The sequence below is a fragment of the Impatiens glandulifera genome, chromosome 2 (genome assembly GCF_907164915.1).
Source record: "Impatiens glandulifera chromosome 2, dImpGla2.1, whole genome shotgun sequence".
NCBI classification, from domain to species: Eukaryota; Viridiplantae; Streptophyta; class Magnoliopsida; order Ericales; family Balsaminaceae; genus Impatiens; species Impatiens glandulifera.
In genome coordinates, this window is record NC_061863.1 from 45,394 (window position 1) to 68,013 (window position 22,620).

At 37.9% G+C, this 22,620-nt stretch overlaps 2 protein-coding genes across 2 annotated transcripts; one reads left to right on the forward strand and one right to left on the reverse strand.

Moving 5' to 3' along the window:
* Positions 1-14,760: 14,760 nt before the first annotated feature.
* Positions 14,761-16,455, reverse strand: LOC124927953 (myb-like protein X). The gene is made up of 3 exons (XM_047468464.1): positions 16,018-16,455; positions 15,367-15,711; positions 14,761-14,937 (listed from the first exon to the last, which is right to left on the reverse strand). The coding sequence occupies exons 1-3, from the start codon at positions 16,453-16,455 to the stop codon at positions 14,761-14,763; spliced, it is 960 nt and encodes a 319-aa protein (XP_047324420.1).
* Positions 16,456-17,890: 1,435 nt separating this feature from the next.
* LOC124925851 (transcription factor HHO6-like) lies at positions 17,891-19,835 on the forward strand. Its single transcript, XM_047465966.1, has 5 exons — positions 17,891-18,340; positions 18,435-18,742; positions 18,816-19,137; positions 19,226-19,302; positions 19,364-19,835. Exons 1-5 carry the CDS (start codon positions 18,145-18,147, stop codon positions 19,628-19,630), a joined length of 1,170 nt encoding a protein of 389 aa, XP_047321922.1. The 5' UTR covers positions 17,891-18,144; the 3' UTR covers positions 19,631-19,835.
* Positions 19,836-22,620: the final 2,785 nt, after the last annotated feature.

Sequence of the window (22,620 nt, forward strand, 5' to 3'; positions counted from 1 at the left end):
AACCGGTGTTTGATGCCTCAACCGGTTCCGGTTTGTTAAGTACCTGCACATGAAATTTAGCTTCTGTTTAGTTTGTCTGGCCGGTTCCAAAATTAATCTACTTAATTTTTCTATCAATTTCTCCCTTTTTGATTATTTAGAATAAATATTCAAAAATTGTAATGTGTGGCCGGTTTTAAGAAAATTAACTTACTTAATTTTTCTATCAATTTCTCCCTTTTTGATTATTTAGAATAAATATTCAAAACTTGTAATATATGGCCGGTTTTAAGAAAATGAGTTCAATTGCTTTGAGAGAAACGTGTTTGAAAAACATGAATTTGATTTTTGATAAGTGTATAAAAATAGGTAAGATTTGTAAGAAAAATATGTTTGAAGAGTATCAAAAACATGTTTGAAAAACATCAAAAATGTTTGAAAAACATAAGAAATATCAGAGTAACCGAGTTCTGAAATACAGTAAAGCATAATAGTTCAAAAATAGTTATAGAAATAAAGTTTAGGGCTTGGATGATCCCCCCTTGTCTTGCTCTTTTTCCAGTTCTTTCTCCAATCGTCTTCTTGCTTCTTCTTGCCGTGCTCTGTGTTCTCTGGCGCGTCTGTCGACATCGATCAGCACACCGGCCCATACACTTGAATGACCGGTGACCTGTTTCTTAAGGTTGAAGTTGGCGCAGACTGGTTTTGGCGGTGGAGGAGGTGGAACAGTCAAAGGTCTGAAGCTTGGAGTTGCTGCAAGTTCTCCGGTTGTCCTTCTTTTTCGTCTGTTGAGTTCCTCCGGATCTTCTTCTTCTTCCTCATCAAGCGGTTCCGCATTTAACGCAACCGGTTCGGCTGTTTTCAGTTCTGCTCGCTTCATCATGTGTTTAATGGCACTTCGTTTCTTCTTGTTCTTGTTCCTTGTACTCATGGAGTGGGACGATTGACCCTGTACCGGTTCCTGAGCGTTAGCCTGCTCCTCTTCATTGCATTGTTGGGCAAGCTCATGGTCTTTATCTTCAAGTTCCTTCTGTAGCCGTTCTCTTTCAATCTCTTCTTCTTGCAATTTCCGTGCGGTTTCAGCATCCTTTTCGATTTGAGTTTGGGTGGAGCCGACTTGATCCTTGGACATTTCCCCGATTTGAATTGCCATTGCTTGCAGCATGTCCAAAAGTGGAGCGGTTGCGGCTTTGACGGACTCGGCAATCATGGCTTTCACAGTTGTTTGCATTGTCGTATCCATCATGGTTTGTAGAGAGCTTAACATTTTATCTTCAGCCACTGAGATTCTTTCTTCGGTTACTGCTTTAAAGTTTCCAAGGTATGAATCAGCTGTTTCCACCACTGCTTGCTTGATTTGATCGATGTCCAGAGCTTTAGCCGGTTGAGAGGCTTCTTGTTCCAGGTTTTCAGAAGTGCCGGATGTTTCACCAGTTATAAAGAAAGGCTTACTCTGAAATAACTCAGGATTGTTGAATTGACGTTGGCACGTATCCCACCATTTCTTGTCAAGACGATCGAAATTACGCACAAGCTTCTCTCGTACCCCAATAAATCGCTCTGCCATCTTCATTTCAATCGGTTCTAGATTCTTTCCTTGGATTTCTTGAAAGGCATTCTCAACTGCCTGTAACCGAACGTTTTCAAGGATTACCGGAGCTTTGGAGAACGCCGGTTGGATTAGATTGGTGTTGGCTAACTCGAGTGCCATCTCTTCTAGCTTGACAAGTGCGTCCCACTGCCTGTTTCCACTAAAACCTGGAAGCATGTCGGATAATTTGGTCTCGCATCGGAGCTTCACCCACCGGAGATATGGAGCTAGCGCTTCACTTGCACCTTTGTTCATGTCTTGAATGAATTCATCAAATAGCTCATTCTCTTGCTCTATGGTGTATTGATATTCGTCTCCGGTTGTGGCTTCAGTCTGAGGGTCGATCTGCAACGTGCCCGTTCCGGTTTCAGTTATTTCTTCAATCAGAATGCCTTTGCCTTTATCTGCCTGAGTGGGACCCTCTGGAATTGTCTTGCCTCCTGCGGAACCGGAAGGTTCCCGTTCTTCAATGTTTTCCTCCTAAGCCGGAGGTGCAGTTTCTGTTAACTTGGTCGTCTCATCGACCGGTAGAATTTCTGTTTGATCAGGTATTTCATCCTGATTGCCTGGCTTCCGACGACTTGAGACATCGTCTTCTTCGGTTTCTCTTGTGATCTCTTGGACCACATTCTGAATTGCTTTTGAGGCATTCAAGCCCACATCGGCTAATACCTCTTCGGCTTGCTTACTTGGTGACTTGGAGGTTGCAGAGTGAATATTTCCCTCTGCCTCCTCCTTTGAGCTTGACTTGTTCTCCTCGCTCCCCGAAGGTTCGGTTTGCTTTGGAGAATCGGATGGGATGGGAGTTGGGACAACGGTGTTGATTGGGATGGGCTGAAAAACATCAGCGGTTCTTTCCGGTGGATTGTCCGAGGAAAGCGTTTTCTCGGACTCCGCCGGTTTCTTTGCACTTTTCTTTGCTGATACCTTCTTCCTCCTTTTCGGTTCTGGTGGAGCTTCTGCCTCAACCGCCTTTCTTGACGATTTCCTTTGTCTTGTTTCTTCTTCAACTGGAACCGATGAACTGGCTCCCTTAGATGATTTTGTTTTTGAGGTTTTTGGCTTTATCGTCTTCTCCTGTTTTTATGCCACTGACTCAGAGTCAAGAATGTTGGAGATTGGAAGCGGTATGCCTTCACCTAGTTCCACATTAAGGAACTCAAGAATCTTGACGATTTGTATAGCATAGGCCTGCACCCGGCCATCTTTCTTAATCACCATTTGACAGAACTCTTCGTATAAAACGTATCCCTAGTCCACCTTGTCGCTGCGAACAATTGCTAGCAACATTCTGAGCTTAAGCTTTGTGAGGTTATCAAAGTTACCTCCCCTTCCTTGGAGCGATTTGGAGATGACGGTCACCAACCATCTGTATTCCGGTTTTAGCTTGATTTTCCGGCTTGAGTGGAGCACCAGATCCTGACCTGAAAGGGATACAACCAACCGGGCAGCATTTGACTCTGCTTCGGTTAGGTCGAACTTTAGGTCTGAACCTGTGTTGGGTAGACCAAGAGCTTCGGCAAAAATTTCTTCAGTTATAAGGACGGCCTTCCCGTTGACAGTAGCCGAGATCTTTCTTTTCAACAGTGTCGCCGTCGCTAAGAACTCCGTCACCGCCGCCGGATAGATGGTGAACGGACCAGAGAGAAACTTCTCCAACCCAGATTCTCGAAGAAGTTGAAGAACAGCCTTGTTTTTGTCGTCAGCGTGCTCGTCAATGTCTGCGAAGTCTACCTGCAACATCCATTGAAATGGAGCTTTGCCTAGATCCATTATAGTTTTGAGAGAAGAAGATGAAGATGATGATGATCGGAGAGAGGAGATCTTTGAAGTTCTGGAAATTTTAGAGAGAGAAAGCACATGTGTTGAATGGGCTTATTTGAGTTTATATAGCTGGCGGTTCCAAGCAGTTTTGAAGATGAACCGTCACTTTGGTGTTTTTGGCGCCAATTTTCCCTCCAAAAGTTACTGCCGTAACTTTCGGCGGTAAAAGCGGAAATTCGATGGGCGGTAAATTTTTGAGAGGTAAAACCATGGGCGGTTAAGATTTTTCAAATTTTCATTTTTGCTTGAAGTTCCGGTTTCTTTTGACGTCTTGTTAACCGGAAATTGTTGGATTAACTTTTAAGTTTTAGTTTGACAACCGGAAAGGAATACGTTGAATGAGAAAACCGAAGACTCGTTAAGAATTGAAATATTTCATTAATAGAGGAAATGATTCACATATGAGCGGTTCTGGTCGTACAACAAAATGACCAGAAGCCGGAAAGAAAATAAAAGAAAGAGGTTTATTCAGTGAACCATCCTCCTTCCAACCTCCTTTCATACCACTTGTCGATGGTGTTTTGAGGAGACCGTTCCTCAATCCTTGACACCCATTTATAGACCATGTCTATAGTGATGGTGTTGAAGGATCCAACCGGAACACCTTTTCCAAGGTTACGACGTTTGGACATGAGAAACCGGGTGATCTGAGGAGCATAACTGATCCTTCCTCTTTTTCCGGTCATAAGCTGCTTCAGCTTATTGAAGAGGTAGGACGCCCAGTTGATGGCAGTTTCGCGGATGATGGCTATCATAATATCGAATGCCTCCCGGCTGTAGTTCTGGTTAGGCATTCGCCCTATGATAGACCGTTGGACCAAGTCTTGAAAGACTTGGTAATGGGGAGCGAGGTCTTCTTTCTTCCCAAAATCCTTAACAGGAGCGTAGGAAGAGGAGAAGATCTTGAAAAAGATTTCCTTAGCCGGTAGATGCAGTGTCGGAAAATCAGAGAAACCTTCCGTTGGAAGGTGAAAGAATGTGGCGAATTCCTCCTCAGAAAACTGGAGGAACTGACCGTCGATGATGGTGCGAATGCTGCCATCATCCAGAACGTGACCATTGTTGAAGAATTCGCACACCTCATCCACGAGGATGAGGTCCGAACCCTTGAGGAAGCCTTGCAGGCCAGAAGCTATGATATGCTGAAAGATGCATTCATAGTAGGAACTGTGCTTGATGTCTTCAAAATCAATGATCAAGGTGTTTCTAATCTCAGCAGACATGATGATGAAGAGTGAATAGGGCTTAGGAGAGTTCTTGAGCTTTTGAGTTTTTAGAGAGAGGAGTGCTTGAAGGCGTGATTTGAAAAATGGAAGTTGAACCTCTTTTTATAGCCTGGAATGAATGAGAGCATTTAATGCAAGGATTTGAAAATCTAGCCGTTTATGCTTAGGCATTAATGATTTTGTGATTTTCCAGGAGAATAAAAGCAAGTCTTGTCAAATCAAGTCGGGCATGCTTTGAAATTTATATTTCCAAGAATGTAATGATTTATTTTGATACAACACAATGAATATTGTAGATTTTGACTTGGAAAGGAAAGAAATCTGTTTCATTAATTGAAGTACAAAACCGGTAGTACAGCAAAAATACCGGTTTTGTAAGGAGAAGATAAAAGAAAAGAGGAAAGACAGGTTTAGACATTTGATGACTCAGCCGCTTGAGCATTTTAAGCCTCAGCCGCTTGAATTCTTCTGGCTTTAACCGCTTCCCACCGGTCGATCATCTCCTGTACTCGTTCTTTGGTGAGCTGCCTTGGGTGTAGAGTGACGAAGGCTCCGGTGTGAATCTCCAGACTTGCGCAGAAACCGCTCAGCTGAGGAGCGTAGCCGGTTTTGTTGGAGAGAATCATCTTCTTCAGGTTACTGAAGATGATCCAGGACCAGTTAACCGGTGTCCCAACCGTTACAGCGATCATCATCTCGAAAACCCTTTGAGTGTAATAGTAACTTTTCTCTCTGCACAGGACAGATTTTCCCAGAATCTCGCAGAGAATCTGGTACTTGTGAGAAAGTTGACTCTTAGCACCCCAGGGTTTAACCGGGATGTTAGATCCAGAGAACCGGCGACACATCTCTTCCATTGTCACCGGAGAATAGGTTAGGTCGGTTACCCCTTCATTGGGTAAACCGCAGTAGACAGCGAAATCCGTCTCGCTGAAAAGGAATTTTTGACCGTAAACCTGTGCGACGAGTATATCTCGATGCACCTCTTTCACGGTTTCGAACAGTTCTTCGACTACAAGGTAGTCGATGATGAACATGTTCTCAAGAAAGCTCCTTAGCCCACTCCTTTCAATGGCTAAGAACATTTCCCTGACTTCATGATCCTCATATTGGTAGATTGATTCGAAGTCTGCCAATAGGATTTTCTTGGCTAGAGGGTTGGAGTTCATGTTTGTTTTGAGAGAGAAAGGATTTTATCTCAAGAGTTATGCTTGTGAATAGTGAGCTTGTGATGTTTTTGCAAAGGATTAAGCATGGTTTATATAGCCCGTGGATTCGGCTTGGTCTTTAATGAAGTTAAGCATGCCTGATGATGTCATCAGCTATTAAATAGACTTAACTTGTTGAAGTAACTAATGGTTATTTCCAAGGTAAATCTAATAATTACTAAGATAGCAATGATGAAAAATATCTATTGACAATATGTAAGTCTCCCTCTCTTGATGATGGACACATGTCGTCATCTCGATTGTGGTAGACTTGTTTTTAATTAATCACAGGCTTCATTTTTCAAAACATGCACGAAAACTAAGTCGGTCATCTCAGGTTAACCGGAAAAGTTCATTTCATCAGACCAAAATGCATACGTACTGAGCGGTTTTTCATGACCGGTTTTAGTAGGATATTTCCGTTTATGAAGAAAAGTTGATTAATATCAACAGTTGTTCAACTTTGGACTTGTTTTATCCACTCCAACCTGGTTATTTCAACCGTTTAGTAAACATACATTTGATTTGAAAATAATGAAGTAATCAGGCATAACTGGAGACTTCCTCCCGGTTAGCATATTTGATTTATTAATGGCCTATTTGAATATGGTTTGAGAAGCTTTAGCTTCTCCCTGAACACATATCCCGGTTTTATATATATACGCATGCATTTTGATTATATCAATTGATTAAGATTAGTAAGACCCAAGATATTTCGAAAATGTGAAAACTTAGCTTCCTGTAGCGGTTTCGTGAAGATGTCCGCTACTTGTTGCTCGGTCGACACATATTCCAGCCGGATGTGTTTCTCCTGAACATGCTCCCGGATGAAATGATGTCGGATGTCTATATGCTTTGTTCTTGAGTGCAACACCGGATTGTATGTGATCGCTATGGCGCTGGTGTTGTCACAAAATATTGGAGACTCCTTTGCCTCTATTCTGAAGTCCCTAAGTTGCTGTTGAATCCAGAGGAGTTGTGCACAGCAGCTTCCAGCCGCTAAGTACTCCGCCTCTGCGGTTGACGTTGCAACGGACGTTTGTTTCTTGCTGCTCCAGGTAACTAACCGGTCACCCAGAAACTGACAGGTTCCACTTGTACTCTTTCGGTCAATTTTGCAACCCGCGTAATCGGCATCTGAGTAGCTTATTAAATTGAAGCTTGAGTCTTTTGGATACCAGAGTCCCACTTCTTGAGTTCCCTTCAGATATTTCAAGATTCTCTTAGCCGCCGTATAATGAGATTGCTTTGGATTTGCTTGGAACCTTCCGCACACTCCAACCGCAAACAGGATATCAGGTCGGCTAGCTGTGAGATATAACAACGATCCGATCATTCCTCGATATGCTGTGATGTCAACGGCTTGACCATCTTCATCTTTGTCCAGCTTCACGGAAGAACTCATTGGCGTAGCCGCTTCGGCACATGTATCCATCCCAAATCTCTTCAGTAGTTCGGCTGTATACTTCGGTTGGCTAATAAAGATTCCGGCTTCCATCTGCTTAACCTGAAGTCCTAGAAAGAAGCTCATTTCCCCCATCATACTCATTTGAAATCTATCAGTCATCATTTTCGAAAATTTGTCACATAACTTTGGATCGGTTGACCCGAATATGATATCATCAACATAAATTTGAACAAGTAAAATTTGCTCCTTTCTTTCAAATTTAAAGAGGGTTTTGTCTACTGAACCGATTGTAAATTTGTGATCAAATAGAAATTGAGTCAAAGTATCGTACCAAGCTCTTGGAGCTTGTTTCAAACCGTAAAGGGCTTTATTCAGCCGGTAAACGTGATTTTCATGTTCTGGATTTTTAAAACCTGGAGGTTGATTAACATACACCTCTTCATTACTTTACCATTTAGAAAAGCGCTTTTTACATCCATTTGATAAACTTTGAACTTTTTGAAGGCTGCATATGCTAAAAATATTCTAATGGCCTCAAGTCTGGCTACAGGGGCGAATGATTCTTCAAAATCAATGCCTTCTTCCTGTTTATAGCCTTGAGCCACTAACCGGGCTTTGTTCCTCGTAACTAAACCGTCTTCATTGAGTTTATTTCTGAATACCCATCGTGTGCCTATAACCGGTTTATTTTTCGGTCTAGGAACTAGGTACCAGACTTTATTTCTCTCAAACTCGTTTAATTCCTCTTGCATTGCCAAGATCCAATCTGGATCTGACAGTGCTTCATCCACCTTTTTCGGCTCAATTTGTGATATGAAAGCAGAGTTTCCATAGTGATCCAAATTTTGTTGCCTAGTTCGGACGGGTGAGGATATGTTACCTATTACTAGTTCAAGAGGATGATTTTTGTTCCTTCTGAGGTTAATCCGAGACGTGTCTACCAAGCTTTCGGCTGGCTGATCAAGGTTAGACTGATCGGTAGGTTGAACAGAGTCAGACCGACCAATTTCTTCAGTAGAAACTGAAGCGTCAACTTTCTGCGGTAAAGCAGCTTGATCAGGTTGAATTTCAACATCAACCGCTTGGTCCTTGACAAAGCGTCTAAAAACCGGAACCTCGTCTTCATCATCAGAATAGATATTGAAATTTTCCATTCTGTTGTGAAGGTCGAAGGGTAATGCAGTGTTTCGCTCAACCGATTCATCGAAAACAACGTGTGCGGTTTCTTCAACTGTTAAAGTCCTAGTATTGTATACTCTGTAGGCTTTACTCACAGCTGAATATCCCAACATTATTCCCTCATCGGATTTAGCATCAAAAGCGGTCAAGTATTTCTTGCCGTTATTGTGAACAAAACATTTACTACCGAAAATTCGAAAATACCGTACACTTGGAATTTTATCAAAATAAATTTCAAAAGGAGTTTTCGAAAACCGTTTAGTCACTAGAGATCGATTTTGTGTATAGCAAGCGGTGTTGATAGCTTCAGCCCAAAACTTTTGAGCAATACCTGAATCGGCTATCATTGACCTTGCGGCTTCCTTGAGAGTTCGGTTTCTTCTCTCAGCCAGGCCGTTTTGTTGAGGAGTTCTGGCACTAGACAACTCGTGCCTAATACCGGAATCATCAAGAAAAGTAGTTAAATTACTGTTAATGAACTCAGTTCCTCTATCACTTCTAATTTTGTTTACTCGAATAGATTTTTCATTTTGTATTCTCAAAATCAGTTTAATCAAGTTTGAAGTTGCTTGATTTTTAGAAGCTAGGAAAGTAACCCAAGTAAATTTAGAGTAATCGTCAACAACTACCATAGTATAATGCATGCCTCCTAAACTAGTTACTCTAACCGGACCGAACAAGTCCATATGCAGCAGTTCTAAACATCTTTCAGATTGATAATTTCCTTTACTTTTAAAAGATGATTTCACTTGTTTTCCCATTTGACATGCAGCACATACTTTATCTTTTGAGAATTTAACATTTGGAAAACCGTGAACCAGTTCCTTGGAACTAATAAAGTTAATCGTTTTGAAATTCAAGTGGTTTAACCGTTTATGCCAAAGCCAATTTGGATCATTTCCGGCTATCATACACACAGGTTTTTCGAAATCAGTTTTCCAGTTCACTTTGTAAATGTTTCCTATCCGGTTACCGGTTAACAAAATGTCATCATTTTGATTTTTGACTAAACATGAGTTTTTATGAAATTCAACTTTATAGCCCACATCACACATCTGACTTATGCTTAGTAAATTAAAACTTAGTTTTTCTACTAATAGCACATTATTTATGGATAGTTCACCATGGACAATCTTACCCTTGCCCACGGTTTTACCTTTTGAGTTATCCCCGAATGTGATGAATGCTCCGGTTTCGTACTTGATGTCGGTCAGTAGTTCCTTGTTTCCGGTCATGTGCCTTGAACATCCACTGTCCAAGTACCATTTAGAATTCCTCAACCGATTGCTCCTCCTAACCTGCAACAAACAATTATTTACAACTTTTTGGTACCCACATTTAGTTGGGTCCATGGTTGATTAGTCCCTTTGGGATCCAGACTTGAATTAGTCGGATCACTTTCCCGGTTGCTGTTTTGATAATGTTTGGCTTAACTTCTTGGCCGTTGCTCAAGAATGCCTTATGTGGTGATGGACTTCTTTGATGTCGGTTTTTATTATTTTTGTTTTTGTTTGGTTTCCGGTTGGCTTTCCTTCTCTCAGGGTGAAGCCATTTTTCAGATTCGTTGGGACCTACGTACTTAAGCGTTTCTTCCGGTTTTAGGTCATTTTCGGTTTGTGAGCTTTTGACAAATTTTATAAATGGAAGATTGTTTTTCGTTAGTTTCATCCCGTTAGATTGTTTTGTTTCATTTTGTTTCATTTTGTTTACTTGGATCATAACCGATACCATATCTACATTTCGGATGTCGTTTATAGTTACACATTTGTTTCACTGCTTGACGTGATCTCTCCCACGCAGCCGTGACGTACATTGCTCGTTCATCAGTTTCCATTCCCGGTTGAACTGTCTCCTCATCATCCGAGAATAGTTCATCCGGTTCATGTGTTTTGATCTCATATGTTTTATCGTTTTCATCATTTATTTGTTTGGTTTTAGGTTCTACAGGTGTTGGCATATACGCAGATATATTTCTGAACTCAGCAACCATTTGGTTGAGTGCAGATACTAGATCTTCTTTAGTAAATTCATCAGAAGAGAAATCAAATACCTCTTCGTCGTTTGCCATGAAGCATGTTACTTTCTCTTCACCATCTTCATTGTCGGAATATGCCCACTCGCTTCCACCGTCGGATGCAATGAGAGCTTTTTGGATCTCCTTTCCTTCATCAGCATGTTGATCATCATTTCTTCGGTAATCGTTTCGTTGGTTATTGTTGTTTCCCCGATAGTTGTTTCCTTGATAATTGTTTCCTTGATACCGGTTACCTTGATAATTATTCCCTTGATAATTTCCTTCCGGTTTTCTATCATCTCTTCTTGGTTTTCTACACTCTGACCTGAAATGTCCAAAACCATCACAGTTATAGCATCTTTTGTTTGATTTATCTACGTAGTTATAATTAAAATCATTATTAGATGGTGGTTGGCTCTTCTTCATGAATTTCCCGAATTTCTGGGCTAGCATCGCCATCACATCGTCGGTTATTTGATCAGTGTTTTTGACTGGAGCCGGTGCGGTTGATACTGGAGCCGCCGGTTCCACCGATGTGACCAAGGCTCTTGTTGCGGTTGATGTAGATGCTTCATCTTCGATCCGAGAATTGATCTCGAATTCGTAGGCTTTCAAGTCCTCGAACACATCATGCAACTTCATCTGCCCAAGGGTGCTAGACTCCCTCATCACCATGGTCTTGATGTCCCACGTGCTTGGCAGTGATCTTAGAGCTTTGATGATCACTTCTCGGTTGTCATACTTCTTTCCGAGTGTCTGAAGCTCGTTTACTACGCTGGTGAACCGGTTGCTAAATTCTTTCATATTTTCTCCCGGTTTCATCCTTATGTTTTCATATTTCTGCGTAGCCACTAAGATTTTATTCTCCTTGGTTCTTTCGTTTCCCTCGTGGATCTGAATAATCGTTTCCCAGGCTTCCTTTGCATTTTCGCACTCTGATATTTTGTTCAAAGTGTTGTTATCTATGGCTTTATAGATGTGCCTCATGCAATGGTTGTCCAGGTTGCTTCTTCTCCGATCTTCACTCGTCCACTGGCTTTCCTCCTTGTTGATCTTTATTGGTCCTTCTTTCAGGACTCGGCTCATCTCATCATCTAATGTTATCAGATGTAGATACATTTGTTTCTTCCAACTGCTAAATGCTTCGCTGTTTAGCATTGGCGGCTTGTCGCTGTGGGTCATGCTTCCCACCATCTTTGGTTGCTTGAGTGCTAAGAACCTCGCTCTGATACCACTTGTTAGGATCGGGGACGCCCTTGGAGGACCGGGGTGTATTTCCGGTTTCGGGTAAGGGGAGGCCGCTTACAACACACACTACTTTGGTGATAGTCCGGTTAAAGACTAAAACCGTTCTCAGCACTGCACAACCTGTCACAGACTCTTGAACCGGGTTCAAGGGCGGAAATGTCCGTTTCAGGTTGAAGCAACGTTTGCGACTTTAGATGATGTTTTAAGAAGGAGTCGGTTTGATGAACGTGAGTGATCGGTTTTAGAAGAGCGATTAGTTTGCGGTTTACGTTTAGAAGAAGCGGGAAATGAAAGCGAATGAAAGAACACGAGACAAGGAAATTTGTTTATGGATGTTCGGAGCAAACCCTCCTACGTCACCCCTTCTTCTCAGGTTATGAGAAGGATCTCCACTAACTCTTTAGAGTTACAATTACACTTCCGGTCGAGCCCAACTTCGCTACTCGCCGGTTACACCAAACTCACACTTTGATGTAATACAACAACTCAACACAATATCACACGAATGACTTCCGGTTTTAGGCAAACCGGTTTTAGAATATAAAACTTTATCTCTCTAGAATTTAATGCTTTGATACTTTGTTTTCGTAATCCGTCACTTGCATTTAATGAAGACGATCCGTCTTCCTTTTATAGCTGAAAATAGTTAACGGCTACTTTCTTCTCTCTCTTCTGGATTGGTTAATCGTCATCACGCCTGTTTGCAGAAAGGTTGCTTGCACGCTTCAATTTCCTCAACACCTGGCATTCATGCAGGTGACTCTGAACAGATGATGACATAGCCGGTTTTCAGATTGATACACGTGTTGAACATCTGCTTCCGGTCGTCAGCATCGGATCACCAAGGCATCATTGCTTTCCTCCCATGCTTCTGATCGGATCCGATCTTCTTTTATTCTTTCGAGACACGTTTCTTCCGTCATGGTACGTCACTCTTGAGATTTGAATCTTCTGACTTTTGATCTGTACTTTCCGGTTTCTGTGTCTTGTGCATTATGATCCGGTTGGAGTGTAATCTTTTGTTCTTCGTTAACCGGTTGCTTGAGAGTGGTGAAGCCGGTTCCTGTGATCCTTTAACTTGATCGCTTGAAGCCGGTTTCTTTGAAATAGTAGCAACCGGTGTTTGATGCCTCAACCGGTTCCGGTTTGTTAAGTACATGCACATGAAATTTAGCTTCTGTTTAGTTTGTCTGGCCGGTTCCAAAATTAATCTACTTAATTTTTCTATCATAGGGTATTTGAAGTATCCGGTCTTCCTTGTACGCATGCACTAGTTGTTGCTCATCACCGGAATTTGATTTCTTATGACTTCTGCTCAAGGTATTATTCAACTCACATGTTCAATCTATTTAACCAATTGTTTAATTGTTCTATTTTCCTTGCTCATAGATATTACACAATTGAATCTTGGTTGAATGCATATGCGAAGACATGTTATCCTATTTGTGATGAAGACGATTCTGATGTTCCCAAAATTATCAAACAAAGTGTGTGCCTAAAACCACATGTTAAGGTTAAGAAATGGTGGCCACAAACAAAACGTAGGTCATCCTAAGGTGAGGTTCGTAAGGTCCTGAGACGATGCATCTCATGTGTTGGTCTATGACATAATAGGGCAACATGCAAAGCAATGATGCTTGCACCATATACTGCAAGAGTATCATCATCTCAGCAACATGAGTCATCATCTCAACAGTATGAGCCTTTATCTTGAACTATTTATTGTAACTCATCTAATGTACTATATTTTTAAGATTGTGGTGGTTTGTGGTGATTGGGATAAAACAAACAGTATGTTCATCATTTGCATTCCTTAAGTTGTAGTGTTCTTATGTTGGTGTTCTTATGTTGTTAATTGAATAGACTAAAGAGATCAAACTAAATTAATTTTTTTATATAGTAACATTTTTATCAAACTAAAGTTAAAGTTAAAGTTTAAAGTTAAAGTTCAAAATTAAAGTTAAAATTACACTTCTTTTTATGTTTCTTTTCTTTATAAATAGAGGTAACGTTTTTATTACACATACACGTAATAGTTTTACATTGAAGGTTATCTTCAAGTTTGAATTGTAGGCAAGGAAGGATACTCAATTTAGTATCCTTCTTTACTGCAATTCAGACTTGAAGTTTCCTTACTGCAATTCAGACTTAAAAGTTTTCACTTGAAATTTGTTATGTGATTCTAGTTTTAATTGTGTGAATATGCTATGAATTCTAGTGTTTAAAGTTATTTCCATCTGATGAAGCACAATGGTTAAAAATGGATCAATGTTACAGTTTTTTCATCAATCATCATCAGCCAATATATAATAGAATCTCATAGCGAGAAGGGACTGTCCATCGCGAGAAGGGACTGCTCTTCGTGAGACGATCAGTCCCTTCGCGAGAAGGGATGGCCCTTCACGAGACGATTAGTCCCTTCACAATAAGAGGCTGCCCTTCGCGAGAAGGGACAGCCCTTCGCGAGACGATCATTCTGAACACTTATCAAATGTACTTGATTACAAAATAAGGCAGAATACAAAATATATAAAATCTACTTCAAGTTCTCTCCAAACATTCAGATAGTACAAAATATTAACATTACATCAACTTTACAAAATACAAATATGGCTCTAAAATTTGATGGAATAACTTGACCTTCAACTTATTTCTCCAAAAATCCATTTCATTTGAGGTCACATTCTCTACACTTAGGTTAGTAGTCAAGTATTCTATATACATAAACATGAAGACACCACAGTCCCCACTCTCGGTTGCTCTGGGACTTCCCCACTCTTAGCTGCATTGGTTACTTTCGGGTGTGGAAGTCTTTTATATGTCATGGGCTTGTAGCTTATCTTAGAAAACCTTCTTTGCTCAGGAGGAGAGGTTTCCTTTACAAGTATATACAGAATCATTTGACACAATGGTTTCAAGAATGGATCAATATTCTTAAAAATATAAGAATCGCAGTCATACACGTCAATGCGCCACTATTGTAGACGAGCAACGCACAGTATCCGGTGCTTGTTACTCAGGTTCATAGGCACATATATATCATCTATTAATTTTCATTCAGGCAAGTATATATTTTCATCACACTAATAATACTCTACAAATTCTTCGATGTTATACTCTTCAGGATCTTTAAGAAAAGTATCGTACTGTCGCCTGAACTTATCTCCGAGTAAGTAATCCCCTATTGCTACTTTATTCTTATATGTCTTTGAATATTTTGCAATCCTTTTTCTCAAGAGGTAGCAGCATGTGTCGATTTTCTACACAATGGAAAAACATTAAGTATTATATCAAAGAACCTTGTTAGAATCACATTAAAGATGAATTGCACGATTTACCGAATCTTCGAGTCATGTGAACCTTGTTAGAATTCTATTAAATAGCTTCTTTTCTGCTTCGCAATTATAGAGATCCTTTTTTTCTTTATCGGTATCTGGATCTTTCATCCATTTTAGTACTTGATCCAGCAGATGATCTTCAAATTTTTGAAGGGGATGGACTGTTATTGGATCATTTGTCTTTGCCTATTTTCCTAGAGGATTGGTGAATGAGTCATCTATCTTCGGCTTCCTCATCCTTTTATTTTGCCCAAATATTGTTGCTTTAGGAGGAGTATTCAATTCTTTGAAATCATCATCATCTTCCTCCTTCTTCTTCTCATTCTCTTGCTTCTTCTTATTCTATCGCACAATTTGGCAAAGCATTATTTCATCATCTTCCTTCTTCTTCTCCTCATTAATCTCCTTCTCATCTTCCTCCTCCTTCACCTCACCTTCATTCTCCTTTGCCTCACATTCAATCTCCTTCTCCTCATTCTCCTTCACCTCACATTCATACTTCTTCTCCTCATTCTCCTCACCTTCATTCTTCTCATCTTTATTCTCCTCACCGTCATTGTTCTCATCTTCATTCATCATCCCTTTCATCTTCTCCTTCTCTTCATCTTTATTCTCCTCATTCACCTTCTCTTCATTCTCCATCTCCTCATTCATCTTCTCCTTCTTCGCATCTTCACCTTCATTCGTCTTCATCTCCTGCAAAATAGAAAAACATTATGGTCAGTCTATAATTGCATTACTTCAATGGGTCTTTTGTGAGACGATCGTTCCCTTCGCGAGACGATTTTTCCCTTCGCGAGAAGATTTTTCCCTTCGCGATAGGTAAAATCGTCTTGTAAATGGCTACCCTTGTCAAATTTCAATATCTACCTCATTCTTCATCTCTTTCTTCTTCTCCTCCTTCACCTCCTTCTTCCTCTTCTTCTTCTTCTTCTCCTCCATATTATCTATTTTTATCTTTTGGTTGGATTTGGCTAATAACTGGTTGGACATACTAATAACCAACTTTCTCATATAAGCATGGTGATTTTGTTGAGTTTCTTTGATGGTCATTATGTCTATTTTCAACTCTTTGAGCTCCTCCTTCAGCTCATCACATTTACATCCAACAGTAGGTGCTGCAGGTGATTGAGGATTTGACGTCGCGATGGGGGGACTAAGAATGTTGGCAGGTTTGGGATAATGTTCGGGACTAGATTCTATATCATAATCAAGTTTTCTCTTCAGGTTGGCTTCTTTAAGAGTAGTATTTACATCTTGATCTCCATCTTCAGCTTTTCTCTTCCTGTTGGCAGGTTTGAGAGTAGGTTCTTTAGGTTCTTCATCTTCACATTCACCTTCACGGCTGACTCTCTTCCCATTTGTAAATCCCTCAAACAAATCATCAGTTAAATTGTCTATTTGTTCAAAGTCCACCCCACTGTATAAACTCTTCTCCATGGATCAAGTACCCTAAATTAAAAACTAAAACTAACGTGATTAAACATAAACACTAAACATAAACACTAAACATAAACACTAAACATAAACACTAAATATAAACCCTAAATATAAACCCTAAATCAAAAACTAAAACTAACGTGATTAATGATGATGATGAAGGAACGAGAAGACGAGTAGGAAGAATCGTCGAGGTAGGAAGTAGTGAAGTTAAGCAGAGGTTAGAGAGAGACGAGTCGTCGCGACGGAGTGAAGAAATGAAATGTTCATCGCGTAATATTTATAAATAGAGTATAGCGCATGTAGAAATGCGTGCCTCTTCGACTTCCTTCGCGAGACGATCTTGCCCTTCGCGAGACGATCTTGGCCCATCGCGAGACGATTTTTCCCTTCGCGAGAAGGGACGACCCTTCGCGAGAAACCCCATCTCGAGAAGGGACAGTCCATCACATGAAGGAATGGCCTTCGCGAGAAGGGGCGGCCTTCGCGAGAAGGGACGGCCTTTCGTGAGAAGGGACGGCCCTTCGCGAGAATCACATGAATCTTCCCTGAAACGGAACCGAATCAAAGCATCATCTACAAATATCATCATCGATAAGATGAACAACCAAGATGAACAATAAGAACAAATTCATCTGCAAACATTCATCTACAAGTATCATCATCGAGCATCCAACCTGCATCGACAAGAAGAACAACCAAGATGAACAAGAAGATGAACATTAAGAACAACCTCATCTGCATGCATCTGCGCTGGTTTAGGGTTCCATCGTTTAGGGTTTCATATGTATCCAACATGTATTGAAGATGAACATAATGGAAATAAGAACATAAATCGATTCAATCACATGATATTAGAACGAGTTTTCGTCGTTGATCTGTATGATGTGTTCGTTTAGGATTTTGTCACCGTCATCGTCGCGAGAGAGAACGCGGAGTAGAGAGAAGAAGAAAGAGAAAATAAAATAACGAAATGAAAAAAAAAAATTGAATATTTATATAAGGAATTAGGGTCATTCGCGTTACGCGTATTTTCGTCAAAAAAAAATTAAGTGATCACCAGCGCAATTTAATTTATGCTCGGTGACCAACGCATTTAAGACTCTGCGTCAAATTTCCCGTTTTAAAGGATAGATAGAAGCACCTCATATCTGCAGTTCCAAGTTTAATGTGCCACCTTACACCATTTTCACAAAATATGTTGACTTTTCATTCTCTCTTAATTAATTTTAATTAATTTTGACTTATTATATAAACTAACTAATTTTTGTAAAAATATCAGGTAGAAAACTAAATCTGGAACAATAGATTTGAGTCCCAACTCCAAATAGAAAGGGTTGTTTAGAAATTTGTATATGATATGATATAGTACACAAGAAAGTGAAATATATATTTATTTATTAAATTGACTATTCCTTCCTTCTCCTTGTGTCTAAACTCGGCCTTGTTTCTTGCAGAATCTTCGCCTTCTCTCTCTAGACATGTTTTGTTCTTCTTCTTCTTTAGATTCTGAGTATTCTTATCCTCTTATCTTTCCACGACCTAATACCCATATTTCAGACTCATATACATAGGAGAGAGTTTCTATCTCACCACTTCTCTTTCTTCTTCTTCATCTTCTATGGCGCTGAATCTTTATTATTATAGTAACACGATCTGACTGATATTATTGAAGATTATTAGGTCAATATGGGTTCAAACCTCAAATTAAATTCCACGATTCCCAAAACGATCAACCAATTTCTGGACCACTTGTCGCTCATCGGCGACGTTTCGGAGAGATTATCCAAGTTAGATGACTTCCGTAACAAATTAGAGGAAGAAAGGACCAAAATTGATCCCTTTAAACGAGACCTTCCTCTCTCCCTTCTCCTTATCAATGATGGTTTCTTCCGAATCCGATCTTCTTCAGATCGATCGATCTATCTATCTATCTCTATCTATTCATTACCAGATTCATTTTCATTATTTTTATGCAGCGATTAAGACCTTGAAGGATGAAGAAGAAATGCACTACAGGAGAAGAAGAAGAAGAACAACAACAACAAATCATCAGCCGGTGCTGGAAGAATTTATGCCTTTAAAGAAAACTTCAAAAGAAGATGATGATGATGATGAAACCATTCAACTTATTATTAAAGACAATAGTAAAGATAAGAAGAATTGGTTAAGCTCTGCTCAGCTGTGGAAGACTGATGATGATGATGATGATGATGATGATGATAGCAAAAACTTGGATCTTGTTCGTAGCCGGAGGCGAAATCCATCTTCACAATTAGTTATAGAGGTATCAAATTCATCCTATTATTATTAAAATTTCGAAAGAAAAATCCTTTAATTTTGATTTTGAACTCGCATAGGGTGTTGTTAAGGAAGAGTTGAATAATGTTGGGTCCTTTAAAGCTTGTTCTATGGTTGTTTCAATGGGGGGTAAGACAGGAGGAAAAGAAGAGAAAGTGGATGAATCTACAATTCCTGCACTTTCTCTTGTTATCCCTGGAATGAAGAACTTCAAAGAGGATGAATCTAGCTTTAAGATCAATGGTGGTGGTAATAAGGCAGGTTCATCTTCTACCTCTAGCTTACAGTTACAGCCAAATTCAAGAAAACAAAGACGGTGTTGGTCGCCTGAACTGCATCGTCAATTTGTCAATGCCCTCCAACAACTTGGTGGCTCTCATGGTAATGTTTTATTTATTTATTTATGGGTTCATTGATTTCTTAAGGATTTATGAGATGATGATTTGATTTGATTTGATTTGATTTGCAGTGGCAACTCCTAAGCAGATTAGAGAACTAATGCAAGTAGATGGTTTAACAAATGATGAAGTGAAGAGCCATTTGCAGGTATTCCTTGAATTTCAATTTCCATAATTTGAAAAGGGATTAATGAACTTTTTCGAATCAGAAATACCGGCTTCACACTAGAAAGGCTTCTTTGACGGATGAGAATAGGTCTATGATTTTATTCATGGATCAAGATCAATATAGTGAATCATCAAAACAGAGCAGTTCTCAATCGGCTTCCCCACATGGTCCTTTTGATTTACCTGTTGCTGTAAACGGTGGAGGAACCAGCTTGGAGGATGAGGAAGTGGAGGATGATGAAGATGATAAATCAGAGAGTTGTGGCTGGAAGAATCAGGCATACAAATCAGGTGAAGTCAATTTATAGAAAAAAGAAGACCTTCCTCGAAAATTTTGCAGATAAAATCTACATGATGTACATGGAAAGAGAGGGGAGGATTCATTTCATTTGAGAAATAAAACAAAAGTGTCATGTTTTTTGCAGAGTTAGATTTTGTTGGAGGCCTTTTCTAGAATTATTGTTGTTATCATCAATCTATCTATCTATCTATCTATGCTTGATTGCTTTTGTATTTTGGCCTTTGAAGAACTTGAATGAGATTCAAACAACAACAACTTCTTTCTGGAAAAAGACTCAATTTTGACCTAAACTCAAATGGATTGAAAGATTTCTCATTTGGCATGCTGCCTGATTTGGCAAAATGGGTTCTGCTTCTGAGAATGAAAACGCCAAAATACCTAATCTGAAATGGGTTAATGAGAATCGAATAAGTCAGGTTGACAGCAAACAAAACAAAACAAAGCAACATTATTGTTTTGAAGAAATGATGACAATTAGTCAATTACCCAGATCTCAAGCAACCTTTCTTATAATATAATATGGAAAGAGTTTGATGAAGCAAGATTTGCACTTATCCTTAGAGAATCTATATAAATATATTATTATATTAATCTAGAGCATTTATTCCTTCACACCAGCTTTTGACTTTTTTGCTCCAAAAATTTATACTCTCAACCCCCTTTTAGGGGATAATAAGTCATAACTATCTCTTTAAGGGTTTGTTTGAATATGAATTATTATAATATTTTTTTATATTTAAAATATTACAAAAATAAAATAATTTTAATATTTTAATTAATAAAATATAATTTATAATTTATAAATTTTGTATAAAAAAAAATACAAAATCAGACTAACAGCAAATAATTTAGCAGCTGTAAAGCAACTTCCTCAAGCTGTGTTTTTTTAATAAATATTTGGGATGGTTATAAATTAGGAGGGTGATATAAGTCTATTTAAGAAATTAAATATAAAGGGTCATCCCTACTTAAAAACATCTTAAGTTAGCTTTCTAAATTTAAATAATTTTTTAATATTTTATTAATTATCTTGTTTGATGCTGTGTATTTTTAAAAATAAATAAAAATGATTAATGAAAAAAGTAAATTATTCTATAATATTATTTTATATTTAAAATTTTAAAAACATAATAATAGTTTATTTGATAAATTAAGTATTTAAAAAAGAATAGAATGAAATATAGAAATTTTGTATAAAAATTAAAATTAAATTATTTCTTAGTGTGATTATTGCTAATCATCTAAAATTTAAGAACAAAAACATTTAAGAAACCTCATAACTCATATAAACACAACTCCTAATAGCAAGTTCAAAACATTGGCTTGTTTGATGCTGGCTTATTTGATACTTTTATGAGCTTATAGAAAAATATATTATTTAATAAAAAAATAAGTTACTTGATCTTTTAATTTATTGAATTAGTAAAATATTTTTTTTATATATTCAAATTTTTAATTTTTATCAAAATAAAGATCTTTTATTTATGAATAAAAATAATTAGATGTTTGTACTTTTAAAAAAACAAAAAAAAATTATGTGTAATGCACATGGATAAAAATAAAAACAAAATAAATTAAAAACATTATAATAATATTTATTCAATGTTAAAAATTATTAAAATAAAAAATATAACGCTCTCATTCCATATTTTATTCACTTCGATAAAAACAACTTATTTTCTCACATGTTTCATCACATATTTTTTTTGAATGAATCTCTTATCTCGTGACTTTACATTTTCACTTTGTCAATCAAATATTTGATTCATATTTTTTAATAATTAGCAACGTGTTTTCACACTTTGATCAATTAAATATTTGATTCATATTTGTTTAACCACTTTCAAATGATTTGGTTTATTATCCCTCGGTAAACCACATCTCAATCACACATGGTTAAAGGTTGTATTTGTTTTGTTAAGTTGCAAGTTCGAAACATACAAATAGCATTTTTAATTTTATTTTTAACCGTTTTAAATTTATGGCGGGTTAACCCACAATCCGACTCAAATATCCATTTACTCTCACATAAATATCCAAATTAACCACAGCTCTCGACTTAGCAATTCGGACACTTTAAAAATTAAACATCATTATATATATAGATTAGTTAGTTAAAATTTCGAACTTTTATTGTTAAAATGTCTCACGTTCATCAAATTTGGTGTTGAATCTTAAATATAAAGTATTGTTAGTCCAGTTGGTTAAAGGGTTGTATTTGTTTTGTTAGATTGCAAGTTCGAAACATACAAATAACATTTTTTATTTTATTTTTAACCGTTTTAAATTTATGGGCGAGTCAACCCACAATCCGACTCAAATATAAATTTAACTCACACATAAATATTCAAATTAACCACCGCTCTCGACCCGGCAATCAGGACACTTTAAAAATTAAGCATCATTATATATATATATATATATATATATATATATATATAAGTTAGTTAAAAATTTGAACTTTTATTATTAAAATTTTTCGCGTTCATCAAATTTGGTGTTGTTAGTCTAGTTGGTTAAAGGGTTGTACTTGTTTGGTTATGTTACAAGTTTGAAACATACAAATAGCATTTTTAATTTTATTTTTAACTGTTTTAAGTTTATGGGCAGGTTAACCCACAATCCTACTCAAGTATCCATTTACTCTCACATAAATATCCAAATTAACCACAACTCTCGACTGGGCAATATGGACACTTTAAAAATTAAACATCATTATATATATATATATAGTTAGTTAATCGATGTTTAAAGAAAAGTTAAATACATGTTTTTAGTAATAAAGTCTAAAAAACAAATCACAAACTAGGTAAAAAAATCAATATATAGGACAAAAACTTATAATAAAAAGTTCTTATTTAACTATGAATAAATTTTATTTTCTCAAAATTACCTCAAGCCTATTTTAAATAACTTATTGAAGAAAGCCCAAAAGTCTCTAAATTACAGAGTATTAATTATTTTTTATCTCAATACGATTTGCATCTTGTAAATAAA

What these genes read in the sequence shown, in the direction of transcription:
- LOC124927953 (XM_047468464.1), bottom strand. Translation starts at nt 16,455, where the DNA reads ATGGAGAAGAGTTTATACAGTGGGGTGGACTTTGAACAAATAGACAAT. An exon ending in ATGCTTATATGAGAAAGTTG is followed by an intron (nt 15,712 to 16,017) that starts GTTATTAGTATG and finishes TCTATTTTGCAG; the next exon opens with GAGATGAAGACGAATGAAGG. An exon ending in AAATAATGCTTTGCCAAATT is followed by an intron (nt 14,938 to 15,366) that starts GTGCGATAGAAT and finishes TCCATTGTGTAG; the next exon opens with AAAATCGACACATGCTGCTA.
- LOC124925851 (XM_047465966.1), top strand. Translation starts at nt 18,145, where the DNA reads ATGGGTTCAAACCTCAAATTAAATTCCACGATTCCCAAAACGATCAAC. An exon ending in CCTTCTCCTTATCAATGATG is followed by an intron (nt 18,341 to 18,434) that starts GTTTCTTCCGAA and finishes ATTTTTATGCAG; the next exon opens with CGATTAAGACCTTGAAGGAT. An exon ending in AAGTGAAGAGCCATTTGCAG is followed by an intron (nt 19,303 to 19,363) that starts GTATTCCTTGAA and finishes TTTTCGAATCAG; the next exon opens with AAATACCGGCTTCACACTAG.